This window comes from Suillus paluster (assembly GCF_016628075.1).
Source record: "Suillus paluster strain FC165 chromosome Unknown EDB91scaffold_3, whole genome shotgun sequence".
NCBI lineage: Eukaryota > Fungi > Basidiomycota > Agaricomycetes > Boletales > Suillaceae > Suillus > Suillus paluster.
This window is the reverse complement of record NW_024537563.1, coordinates 648255-660842: the sequence shown is the minus strand read 5'-3', so window position 1 is coordinate 660842 and position 12588 is coordinate 648255. Positions and strand designations below refer to the sequence as shown.

General features: G+C 50.0%; 4 protein-coding genes across 4 annotated transcripts; 1 reads left to right on the top strand and 3 right to left on the bottom strand.

The window, feature by feature from the left end:
* Positions 1-207: 207 nt before the first annotated feature.
* EDB91DRAFT_1099687 (uncharacterized protein) lies at positions 208-1946 on the bottom strand. The gene is made up of 2 exons (XM_041317140.1): positions 860-1946; positions 208-805 (listed from the first exon to the last, which is right to left on the bottom strand). Exons 1-2 carry the CDS (start codon positions 1610-1612, stop codon positions 482-484), a joined length of 1077 nt encoding a protein of 358 aa, XP_041183084.1. The 5' UTR covers positions 1613-1946; the 3' UTR covers positions 208-481.
* Positions 1947-3009: 1063 nt separating this feature from the next.
* On the bottom strand, positions 3010-4773 carry EDB91DRAFT_415431 (heterokaryon incompatibility protein-domain-containing protein). Its single transcript, XM_041327194.1, has 3 exons — positions 4672-4773; positions 4522-4614; positions 3010-4462 (listed from the first exon to the last, which is right to left on the bottom strand). Exon 3 carries the CDS (start codon positions 4448-4450, stop codon positions 3017-3019), a length of 1434 nt encoding a protein of 477 aa, XP_041183083.1. The 5' UTR covers positions 4451-4462; positions 4522-4614; positions 4672-4773; the 3' UTR covers positions 3010-3016.
* A 1316-nt stretch (positions 4774-6089) lies between these two features.
* EDB91DRAFT_1234153 (uncharacterized protein) lies at positions 6090-8395 on the bottom strand (the record flags this gene model as incomplete). The annotated part of the gene is made up of 7 exons (XM_041321177.1): positions 6090-6563; positions 6614-6795; positions 6824-7251; positions 7280-7861; positions 7914-7978; positions 8033-8126; positions 8253-8395. The coding sequence occupies 7 exons, from the start codon at positions 8393-8395 to the stop codon at positions 6090-6092; spliced, it is 1968 nt and encodes a 655-aa protein (XP_041183082.1).
* Positions 8396-8999: 604 nt separating this feature from the next.
* EDB91DRAFT_1234152 (uncharacterized protein) lies at positions 9000-11418 on the top strand (the record flags this gene model as incomplete). Its single annotated transcript, XM_041321176.1, has 10 exons — positions 9000-9133; positions 9400-9911; positions 9960-10013; positions 10070-10250; positions 10312-10402; positions 10461-10567; positions 10620-10824; positions 10871-11015; positions 11063-11229; positions 11281-11418. 10 exons carry the CDS (start codon positions 9000-9002, stop codon positions 11416-11418), a joined length of 1734 nt encoding a protein of 577 aa, XP_041183081.1.
* Between the last annotated feature and the right edge of the window lie 1170 nt (positions 11419-12588).

Below are 12588 nucleotides of genomic sequence, written 5' to 3'. Positions count from 1 at the left end.
GGAAATCAGAATGGTGGACAAAATCGTGGCGGTTATGGAGGCGGCTACAATGGAGGAGGTTACCAGAACCCTTCAAGGGGCCGGGGCCGAGGATTCTAGAGTAACTCATGCATACTGCCTTTGCGTTAATATTTTTTCTTCGCAGATATTTTGTATTTTAGACCGTTGATATATATTTTGCTGGTTTCTTCTCAACTATACTAAACATATGGACTCGCTACATCGATCTGAATATGGGTGTACCTTCTAATATTTGTTCGCTATGGGACTACTACTGACCAACTCGGCTGGGTCTATGGTCGAAGTGCGGGTAATAATACATTCGCAGTCAAACATAGCAGTAGTATAATGAGAGCAAAGCAAAGGACGATAACTATACTCAGGATGTATGTAATGTCTACAAAAGGTTTTCCTTCGTGACAATAAACGAGAATTTTTTTAAATAAAAAAATTACATACGATAATGAAGATTGACGATCCATCACGAATAGTAGTATGTGCTGCCAAAAGGGTTGTGCCCTGCTACATAAGAGCCAGCACGCGCGACACAGGTCAAGTACAACGAGTACTTCCGCTCGCGTCCCTCAGTCCTTTCTGATTCAGGCAATGGAAGTTGATCGTCCACAGATCCTGCAAGCGGACCTGAGCGTCGCTCGCGGCCCAAGTAAAGGACCACCTCGACGAGACGGGCACGAAAGAAGGATTTGTTCCACAGATTGATTTGAACTGCAGCCAGCTCCGCAGGCGGGAGTCCCCTAGCAAACTCAGGAAGAGGCATCTTTCCCGTCCACGCAAGAGCAAGATCCTGAACCGGAGAATGAGCTGATACGCTACTGAAATAATGTCTGTAACGACGTACATTCATGAATCTGCTCCAATCCTGGTGGCGTACATCATGGGTGTCGAGGACCCGTGGCATACTGGGAATCCGACGGTAAAATGTGTCCATGCCTTGAATCCTCGTCACGCTAAACGGAGTGTAAGGTTGGGCGGCATCTGGCATACGGGAGAATGCCTCCGGAACAGAGAGTTGCGATGATTCTTCACCAGTGGCAGCACCAGGTATACGGGAGGATGAATGGAACACTGGCCTGGCAGGTGCCCCGGGCATTGGATGAAGTTGCGAAGGGGGGACAAATGGAGTGCGTTGTGGAGGATAGGGCGATCTCAATCGTTGATAATGGCCTGGAGATCGCGCACGGGAAGGAGGGCGTGTGTATGGAGAACGAGGATGCCATAGCGGCGGCATTGGAGAGGGCGCTTGAGGGACATACATATATGCTGCCTTTGCGATAGGATCGGGTCCATTAGGGTAAGTGGAAGGAAGGATTTCGTGGGGCTTTACAATTGGTGGAATCGAGAAAGCACCCGCAGGCCTATAAGGCGCGCGGTCATACCACTTCTCAAGTACCACCTCGTCTTCCCTACCGAAAAAAACGGGACCCCTGGATCCTGCAGCAAATCCCTGATCCGCACGGTCATGGGGATACACTCCGGCTAACTGAGGACTCGTTACATTGGGGAGCTGAGGGCCTGTGAGGATCTGTATGGCGTCGACAGGGACCCATTGGAAACCATGCACAACTCCTTGAGGTGTCTGATAGCTGCACATTATAATCGGATCAAACAATGGGATCTCGTCAACATCGACTCGGAAACCACTTGCCTTACAGGCACCGCTCTGCAAGTTCGAAAGGTCAAGATGTAGTTAGTGTACAAGATCTGTCAGGTACGTTCATACCTCATACCTGAAAGGGTGACTTGTAACCTGACCGTCTGCATTAATGGACGTCGTGTAAGTGATAGATCCAGGCGCAATCTGGCTATTTGAAGCCCAAAAATGAGACATTTGTAGAGGCGAACGCGGTTCGGGGACTGTGAATCCTCCTACTCTGTTCATTGAGCAATTTGTTGACAATGGAAGCTAGCCAGAGGGAAGGTGATCGCACTGATAAGATGTGATTGCCTCTCAGAGTCATAGTTATAGCACTTGGGCGGCAAATATTGCATAGGTCCTCAGGAAAGCTCTGTAAACTGCTGTAAAACAACATAGCCATAGTCGGCTGCCAAGCAATTCCTTCCCCCCCCAAACGCCCCAGCGTCTGCCAGTGACACGCTGAGTCAGCGATAGCGACGAAATGAACATTGGGCGGAATATTACCCTTGCATGATCGTTTACTATGCATTGGCAGCGACGACCATCGTTTTATACCAATATTTTCAAGCTCGAGGCTGGTCGAGATCATATTGTCAGTTGGCACATAGTCTGCATCCTAGAGGAGGTTGCCTCTCAGAGTCATAATTATAGCACTTGAGCGGAAAATCTTGCATAAGTCATCAGGGGAGAATATTGGAAGCTCTGTAAACTGCTGTAAAACGACATAGCCATAGCCGGCTGTTAGGCAATTCCTCCCCCCGCAGACGCCCCAGCGTCTGCCAGTGACACTCGGATCAGTGATAGCGACAAAATGAACATTGAGCAGAATATTACCCTTGCATGATCGTTTACTATGTGTTGGCAGCGACGACCATCGTTCTATGCCAACATGTTCAAGCTCGACTCGGCTGGTCGAGATCATATTATCAGTTGGCACATGCAGATGGGTCAGAGCTAGTAGTCATCAGGTAAAATTTGTCTGAGCATGGCCCACCGTGACTCGGTCATAGCTCGATCTGGCTACCAGTAGTACTTTAGTAGATGTGTTGTGGTTTGGTACCAGGCAATTCCGACACCCTCAAACGCCCCAGCGTCTACCAATCCTCGCACTCACCGGTGATTAGTACACATGGACTCGGAGAGGCAGTGAGAACACTAGTGACAGAATGAACGCATATCGCCTTGCGGTGTATGTATGTGTTAATTAACAGTAAATACTGACCGAGGCTTCCTCCCGTAACTTCGAGTTGCTGACACATCAGTGCAGTGGTCATCTTCAATAACTATCAATATTTATGGCCCGGGGGAATCAGGAAAAATACTACTACAGGTACCATTATCGTAATAGAGCCAAGGTTGCTACAAGTAGACAATCTCTAGGTACTTACGACTAATGTAAAACATTGGATCATTCGGTGTGGTTGGAAAATTAACCTCGATCAAGCCCTCTTGACGTATCTTCCTCCACTGTCCGAATATCTGATCCAGGTCAGAGACAGTCTCAAACCCAGTTGCTCTGGGTTTAGTGGTTGATGAGACGGACTGATCTCTCTCAGGTTCTCGTCGGCATTTGAGGGGGAAGCCGACAGACTTGCCCTGGATCCCTAGCACCTCGCGTGATCTATCCCTAACCAGTGAATAGTTGATGATCCCGAGTGCATACTGATACTGGCCGTGGACCGACGAGTTGTCCACAGTGATATCAACCTTGATGGTTGGATACAACAGGCAGTTGAATGTGATGCGGGCATTCCCTGTGCCCTTAACCATTCCCAAGGGGAGATTGAGAGGGAGTATAACTAGAGGCACTCGCAAGCCGAGGCCCGTCATAGTCATCTCCAGTCGCCCATTAGCCAACTTCAAGTCTCGACGGTCCATGAAGCTCTTTGGCGATCGAGGAATAGCATCTGAGGTGTGATGTCTTGCAGCCTCGCCCTTCCAGTTGAGGACAGAAGCGTCACCAGCCTGCATGATGGCATCAATGAGCCTGCAGAATGCGCGGTCTCCTCCTTCTCCATATGCGATCTGCAGGCTGACGCCGAAAATGCCCATCAGAGAATATGCCACATCTTCGATCCTCGTTGTCCTGCGTTCAGCTGCCCACACCATCCGCTCATCCACCTTGAACGGACCTGGATTGAACTTCCAGTATATCTCGCGACGAGGAATGTGAGTGGCCTTCTCCAGATTCCGCAGTATTTTAGTGTTTTCTTCCTCGCCTTTGTCATTTGGATCATTTGTCATGGGCGTCCAGTGCTTGTTGAAGAATTTGATATACAAGGGTGCAAGGAGTTCTTGCAATGTCCAGCCCCTCCTCGTCCATTCATCGAGTAATATATCCTCGATGGTCTCGCTTTGTGCTAGATGGACAATGCAAATTCGCGAATTGCGATACCAACGAAACATGGAGCGAATCGACTCGTCCAGCTCGGTACTGCTGCTCTTGTCGATGCAACAGGTATCTGACCATGCAAATTCCAGTTTGTGCTGCCTGACCTGTTCACAGAATTTCGTCAGCTTCTCGTATCCCGGACCTGCTGCTTTTCCCGCCTTCATCTCTTCGTAGGTTGGTTCTCCCGAAGCCAGCCATCGGTGAGATAGAATGGCATATTTGACATGGACGGAGGGTCTATAGCCCCCATTATCCCTTTTAGGGACAGAGGGCTTCAAGTGCTTCCTCATATCATCACGCCCTACAAACTCCATGTCCGATACCCTTATGAGGCGGATCGGGATGTGGTTCATCACATATTGCTCGAACTCCTCTAGGCGCTGTGGATATTTATCATCCATGGCGGATCACTGCTAGAAAATCATACAATGAATGTATGCGACAACAGGATGCAGCATACCACATCACTCACCTGTGTGAACGTCGTGAGATGTTCTTCCGATGGAAACGAGGCTTTGTCAAAGGAAATGGTGTCGCAAAAAGTCACTGCGCTCAACTCGACCAGCTACACATCATCCGGTGAGACTTCAGCATCTCGATTGTGGCCAAATGGATATCTTACCCTCGGGCGAATGGTAAAATTGAGAAAGGTGTTTTCTCCCGATGGTATAAGATGGTACAATGCCCTATACAACCTTCATTCATCAACTGAAAATGTCAGTTCCTCAATATCTGCGTCATACTTGAAACTTCACCTCCAGTGACCTGGTAGTACGATACGGAAGGTGCGTTCAACTTCCGCAGTGCTGTGAATATGGCGTGCGATTTGGTCCAAATCATAATATTAGTACCAGGGCATCGTAACTTTTGTCCGAGAGCGCTCAGGCCCCACGGTGGATGTTCTAGGGGCACTGAGGGACAGCCTCAGGACAATCAGGTGCTTTCAGGTCGGAAGAGCTTCACGGGAGGTTCCGAGAGCTAAGTTTATCTACCTGCCCCTCGTACCAGAAATTAGGTTGGATGCGCTCTCGTTCGGGACGCGACGTTCCTGTCATTGCATAACTGCCACACTGCAGAAAAATTCCGAGGCGGGAGTCCTGGTTTTCGGAGCGGATAATAACATGTAATCCGACAATCAAATTTGCGCAGTGACGTGCGCATCATCTTCCGCACAGTCGATTCTGGCATCAGTGGAATTCAGTTTCCAGAGCCCAGGTGGATCCTCGACTGCACAGAGAACTCACTTAATAAGAGGGCGAAACAGGGTAGTATAGGAATTCCGAAAGCGCCCAGTTGACATGGTCGATAGCAGATTGCACAGAGTATATGTACGAGCTTGCCGCCAGTCATTTCTGGGATGCTGGCTGCATCTGTCCGTGGCTTTTTAGTCCTCGGTGAGTGGGGAATGATTGAGGAAGGGAGTTTTCGTCTGACGGTAGAAACCTCTTGAGTGGGGTGTGGAAACGAAGGCAGATGGTAGTAGGTATTAGTTCGTGATGAGACACGGACAGCTCACAGATCCATCCAACGATATTTGTCTTGAGACGCGCTGCGCTGACAGGTGATGCTGCCGAAGGTTTTTTTTGACATTATGCATACTTGCGAGGATCACTCTACAGTAGCTGAGCTCGCTGTTACCCACAGCGCGCACGAAGGTTTCGGCAATGTGTACAGTGATGAGCGCAGCGTGGCTGCGTGGGTACCCCTCGGTTGCACCCGATAGGTGCGGACACTCTCAAGCACGTCCCTCTACGTTCATTCACCTTCTCAAGGCCCGTTGATATCCGAACAATTGTTCATTTGCGTACGTACTTGCAGCTAGATACGTTGCAGACCTGTCAGCAGGCCTCACTATCGTCTAATTAGATCAACTACAGGTGAGACGCGGTGTTGGGAGCGGCCGCATGACCAAATAGACCTCATACAATGAGTTTCATGGCCCTCGGGAAACAAATCAATTCGTAATCAATCGTAGTAGTACAATGACAATGACGGGCATAAGTATCAAACCAATTTGACATTACCAGATTCGTCGTTCTCTCAACCATAGTAATTATGCCCTCCTGGAGCGGGCATGTCGCGAGGCGCGACGTAGGTCAAGTACACCGCGTACTGCCTCTCACGTTCCTTGACCTTTTTCCTCAGCTTCTTTTCCTTCTTGCGCCACTTCTTTTCCTCTTTCTTCTCTCGGCGCCTTCTCTTAGAATCAGCGAGATCAACGCCGCGACCGTAGTACCTGTCATCTTCAGACTCCGAAGAGAGAGAAGAGGAATCCGACAAGTCTGAATCAGAGTCGAAGTCAGGCATTGGAAGGTGGTTGTCCACACTCCCAGCGTGCGGGCCAGAGCGTCGCTCGCGGCCCTTGTAGAGGACCACCTCGACGCGACGTGCACGGAAGAAGGAATCGTTCCATAGATTGATCAAATCTGCAACAAGTGAGCTCCGCTTAGGCGGATTGCCACCCCTGGAGAACTCAGAAATGGGCAACTTGCCGGCCCACCCAAGAGCAAGATCCTGAAGTCGAAAGTGAGCGATACGCTAAACATACGTTTGAAACCACGAACATTCATGAATCTGATCCAATCCTGGTGGTATACATCATGGGTGTCGAGCACCAGTGGCATGCGAGGAATCTGGTCGTAAAATTTGTCCATGTCTTGAATCCTCATCACGCTGAACGGAGTGTAAGGCTGGGCGGCATTGGGAGGACGGGAGAACGCTTCCGGAGCAGCGAGTTGCAATGATTCTCCGCCCGTAGGAAGCGCCAGGCATACGGGGGGAGGAAGGGAATCCTGTGTTGGGCATACGAGGAGATGAAGAGAATCCTGTGCTGGGCATACGTGGAGATGAAGAGAATCCTGTGTTGGGCATACGGGGTGATGAAGGGAATCCTGACCCGATAGGTCCACCGGGCATTGGAGAGGGTGCTCGCGACCGAGGGGCCGCCATAGGCTGACCCTCGAGGACATGCCCACGGGGATATACTTGTGAATGAATCTGCGGAGGGGGGACAAATGGCGAAGGAGCGCGCTGAGGAGGAGGATAGGTGGATGTCGCCTGTTGACCATGGTATGGGGACGGTGCACGGGACAGAGGGCGTGCATATGGAGAAGCAGCACGTTGCACCGGCGGCATTGGAGAAGCAGCACGCGGCACCTGCGGCATTGGAGAGGTTGCTCTGGCACCATAAGGAGATGGTGCTCTGGCACCATAAGGATTAGGAGAGGGACGCTCTAGCACCATAAGGATTAGGAGAGGGTGCTCGGGCGGCATAAGGGGAGGGCGCCCGGGCAGCATACGGTGATGCTGCCCGAGCGATGGGATCGGGTCCACCGGGGTACGTGGAGGGGAATTCTTGTGGCCTCACGTTTGGTGAAGTTGAGAAATTACCCACAGGTCTATAAGGGGAAGCTGCGCGGTTGTAAGGGCCGGCGCCTCCAGTTGTAGGGTAACCTGTTGGGCTGGTGTACGTCGCGGGAGGGGACGAATACGCCCCTGCGCCAGGTGGAGCGTAGGCCGAGCTGTGAGAATGCTTTCTGGGCCTCGTACCGAAGGTGGAATCCTTGCGGTCTATGTCAAGATCTCCGAATCTGCGGTCAAGGTCTGCACTGCTGTAGGCGCCGTATGCAGCGGTACCCGGCGGGTACACAGGGGGAGGTGCTTCTCCGTAGAAACTCCTTTTGCGTCCTATCGCATGAGTATCCCTCTCGCGCGCCATGCGGATCTCCATTTCGTCCCTTTCAAACTGTTTCGAGATATTCTTCAAGGATGCCTTCTCTTCCTTTTTTCTGCGCTTCTCTTCTGAGCGATGCCTGATATAGATGCAGAGTACCGTAGAACAGCATTACATTGACCAGACCGTACCATTTTTCGAGATCCCTCTCGTCTTCCCTGCTCAAACCGCTGCGATTCCAGGATGCAGCAAATTCCTGATCCGCACACTCAGTAGTCATGGGCAAAACTCGTGCAATGTGAGGACTCACAGCATTGGCAGGTTGAGCGCCTGCTGGAAGGATCTGTGTGGCTTCGGCAGGGACCCATTGGATACCATGCACAACGCCTTGGGCTGTCTGATAACTGCACATCATAATTTGATCAGGCGGTGCGATCTCGTCAACGTCGCAACTACTTGCCTTGCAGGCACTGCTCTGCAAGATGGATGGGTCACGATGAAGCTAGTTTGCAAGATGGATGCGATCATACCTGAATGGATGATATGTAACCTGACCATCTGCACTAGTGGATGTCGTGTAAGTGATGGATCCAGGCGCGATCTGGCCGCCAGACGGGGGGGAATATGGCTGGGGTTGCTGCTGGGGCACAGCGAATCCTCCTGTTCCGTTCATCTTGCACTATGGTTCTGAAGATGAGGGAAGCTGGGAGGGAAGGAAATCGCACTGATAACAGATGATGCTTGACTCGCATCTAATTAAATTGACCCTGCCTCGTGTTGTTGTCCTATATCGAGACAATCAGTTGGCAAGGGTTCGCCAGGGTGGCAGGGTTTTTCAGCGCTGATTTCGCTTTTTGATCGGCTGGCGGAGCGAACGCATGCCGGGGACCGGAGTCTGTTCTGATCAGTACCTTTACTTCAGTTGGTGATCCTTGTGCTACTCAACTTACCTGGGACCTAGGCAGGTGGGCTACTCCTCCATCTTGACAATCTTACTGGGTGGCCTTGAGGCATTCACTAGTTCTGTTGTTCGTTAATCTGTTCACTATATGATTTCTATCTAGAACAATCAGGAACCACATCAAGGTTTAGCTAAGTCAAATTGCTCTGTGCAAATCACCCGCAGGTTACCATTCGTTGTAAGTGCCAGTGATATGGTGAAAGTCGTGAACGGACATCTGAATAGGCATCCATGCGGCCTCTACCATGAGGTATAAGACGTTTTTGAGGAACCCATTGCGACACCCATCCAGTTACGCATCAGCCACTTGACCGACATGCTTTCCCCTCAGCCGTATCGTGGACTATCCCGCAAGTTGATTCTTGCCTTCGACGTAGGCACTACATGCAGTGGGATTTCCTACTGTATACTCGACCCTGGAAAAGTTCCCAGGATAGAGCCTGTTACCAGGTCAGTCTTCGTGATACAACAATCCTGGTTTGTTGTCGACTGCGGCGAATATCAGATATCCAGCCCAAGAACACAGCGGAGGGAACTCTAAAATACCTTCCATACTCTACTACGATTCCAGCGGAACTGTCCGTGCTATCGGTGCTGAAGCTCTACAGGAGCATATCATCGGAACGGCTGAGGAAGAAGGATGGGTGAAACTTGAATAGTATGTCCAGCGTATACTAACATTCGCGTTCGTTTAACTTACTATGTTAAACATTTAGGTGGAAACTCCACATGCGGGCCAGGCATCCGGCCACCTCCAATATCACTGATAACGACATCCCACCTCTTCCACGAGGCAAAAATATCGTCGAGGTGCTCGCCGACTTCATGCAGTACCTCTTCCGTTGTGCACGCAGCTATATCGAGGAGACAGAAGCAAGAGGACCTAATCTTTGGCAGTCCGTCGAGACCCGCATTGAGTTCGTCCTTACCCATCCAAACGGCTGGGAAGGCCCGCAGCAGAAACAGATCAGGCTAGCTGCCATCCTCGGCGGTCTCGTTCCTAGGACAGAAGAGGGCATGGCCCGTGTTCATTTGCTAACCGAGGGAGAAGCGAGCTTGGCTTACTGTACTACTAATATCCTGGCCTCTGGAGATGGTGAAGAGGAGGATAGCTCGACAAGCCAAGGTGTCGTCGTCATAGATGCAGGAAGAGCGACCCTCGATCTCAGTGCCTATTCTGTGACTTTATCCCCGACGCTGATCATCAAGGAGATTGCTCCAGCCGAATGTAAGTGACGTGAAATTCTTGAACCACGTCTCATTCTTCGTTCCTTAGGCCGGCTGCAGGGTTCCATATTCGTAACCCGTCGTGCTCATGGCCTTCTTCAAGGTTTGCCACTATGATCCTACTTGCCGTGCTACGTCATCGTTGAATTGACTTGACAGAAAAACTATCCGGCAGTCGTTTCGGCACACCGGATATGGTCCAGCGAATGACAGACATCTTCGACAGCACCACCAAGCTCAGGTTTCGCAACCCAGAAGAGTCGTCGTACATCAAATTTGGTACCATCCGTGACAGAGATCCTCAGCGCGATATCCGTAGCGGTCAACTTAAATTGAATGGGTATGTCTTGTTAGTCCAGTCTTTCGCGACCTTCGATATCTAACACGTGGCTACTAAAAAGACAAGACGTAGCAACACTCTTTGAACCCTCCATCAGTAACATAATCGAAGCTTTTGAAAACCAGAGAAAAGCCGCAGGCACTCCGATCACAGTAAGCTGGCCATTTACTGCACTCAAGCGAAAAGCGCTGACCGGCCTTCCACCCGAAGTTTGTATTTTTCATCGGAGGTTTTGCTGCGAGCGACTGGATGTTCGAAAAGTTGCAAAGGTACTTCCAATCACTTGGTATCAGCTTCAGTCGACCAAATAGCCATTGGTGAGCACCGATGACCGACATAGATTTTCAAGCTCACGGACACTGCTTTCAGTAATCGAGCTGTTGCTGATGGTGCTGTGTTGTACTTCATCGATCATCTTGTGTCGTCCTGTTTGGCTCGTTACACGTACGGCACCAAATGCAGCGTCCCATTCAACCCGTCCGATATGGAGCATCGCATCAGACGAAAGCAAGTTTTCCGAAGTGACTCGGGAAATCTCGCTCTGCCTCACGGATTTTCATCCATACTGACTAAGGTAGGTCTTTACTTTATTTTGAATATTCGTTGCTTAAGCGCAGCAGGGAACACGTGTATCTGAGCAGCAAGAATTCAGTGAGACATTTACCATCCGACAGTCTAATCAGGCGGCGTGCAACAACTTCGAAGTTGACATCATTCGCTACACGGGCCTCCTCTCCCAACCGAAATGGATGGATACAGAGCAAAGTAAGAATCATCGTTGTCCCCACACTGATGTTTATCGGGTAATCTAGGTTTATTCTCAACGTTATGTACCATTCGCGCAGACACATCGGAAATTGCTCAGAAACTCACCCCCAAGCGTTCTACCGAAGGTTCCACGTATTATGCCATGGAGATCAAAGTCATTCTTCTCTTCGGTTTGTTAGAATTGAAGGCTGTGATCGGCTGGGAAGACGGGGTAAGTTATCAGTTTCCTGTTAACGCTGCTAGCCTAACCTCTGCATCTTAGGGGGAGAAAATACGGCAAGTTCACATCCTGACGTATCTTTTTCATGGTTCTGACTGCATTTACAGCATTCCAGCAGCGGTAATTTACGATGATGAGCAGGAAGAAGTCTACTCATTCTTTAGAGCCACCTCGCTGTAATTTTACGCTCCTATCTATGGGTTAGTTTCGAATTGCCAACATGTCATTGATTTCACCTTTTGCACAATGTAATATACCTTTCTTCCGAGATTCGTGATGGCTTCCTTGAGTCACAGTCTCCTGTGTGCCTAATTCAATGATCCCGCATACGGAAGCATGCAGTGCTTATGCATCGAGGGCCACACGGCCTCATGTAGCTCATTGATGATCATTTATAACAGATGTCCTACTTGCCGTATCATACACAACCAAACCATGCCACCTCGACAAGCATTCACTAGCTCGTGCCGCAAGCTTGTCTTTGCGTTTGATGTCGGGACGACGTTTAGCGGTGTCTCTTATTGCTTCCTCAACCCCGGGCAAGTCCCTGTCATCCAAGGCGTAACTCGGCGGGATAGCGTTTCTAAGTAGACTCGTGACCAGTCCGTCTATGAGGAAAGCCGTCGATAGACGGACTGGTCACGAGTCTACACTGCGATGGTCTGGCTCCACAGGGGTTTCAGTATACGTCAGGATCTGCATATCTGCCTAGCCATCATTATTGATGTATGATATTGGGAGGTATAAATGGTCACCGTCAGCACCCCTTTGGGAATGAAGTATCCCTGATAGGTTCATAAACGTCTTCCGAGGGCAAATCATGTATGCCATTACTTGGACTTTGATGTATTGATGGCCTACTTCTCATTGATACCACGGAGAACCCCGAAACACTTCGAAGTTCATGAGTGCATTTGCATACGGGAGATGTTCCTCTATCAGATGCCGTGGGCAACTTGTGTTTCTCGTCAAATTTCAGGATAAAGTCTTGTGGCTAGGAAGTCGCGACCATAGTTTACGGAGGTCAGTTCCTCTGCCATCGTATCGCAGAAACGGCTTACAATGTTAGCTTCCCTTATATAAGCGCCATCCAGCGTTCAAATTTCAGGAACACGAACGATTCAGGAAATCTTATAGCGTCTGCACAGCGCACTTGACGATGATTTTTGCCTCTCACTGAACGCCTTTCCTTCAAGCAATCAGTTGCGGTGGAAGATCGAGAGGTAGTGCCGTAAGTTAGTGGTGCTTTCTCGACATCATACGATTCGTTGACCATTTCAAGTTCTGCCGCGCAGCACATATGGAATGACGCTCCAGGGAACCAAGATCGAAGATACCTCGCTAGTTACC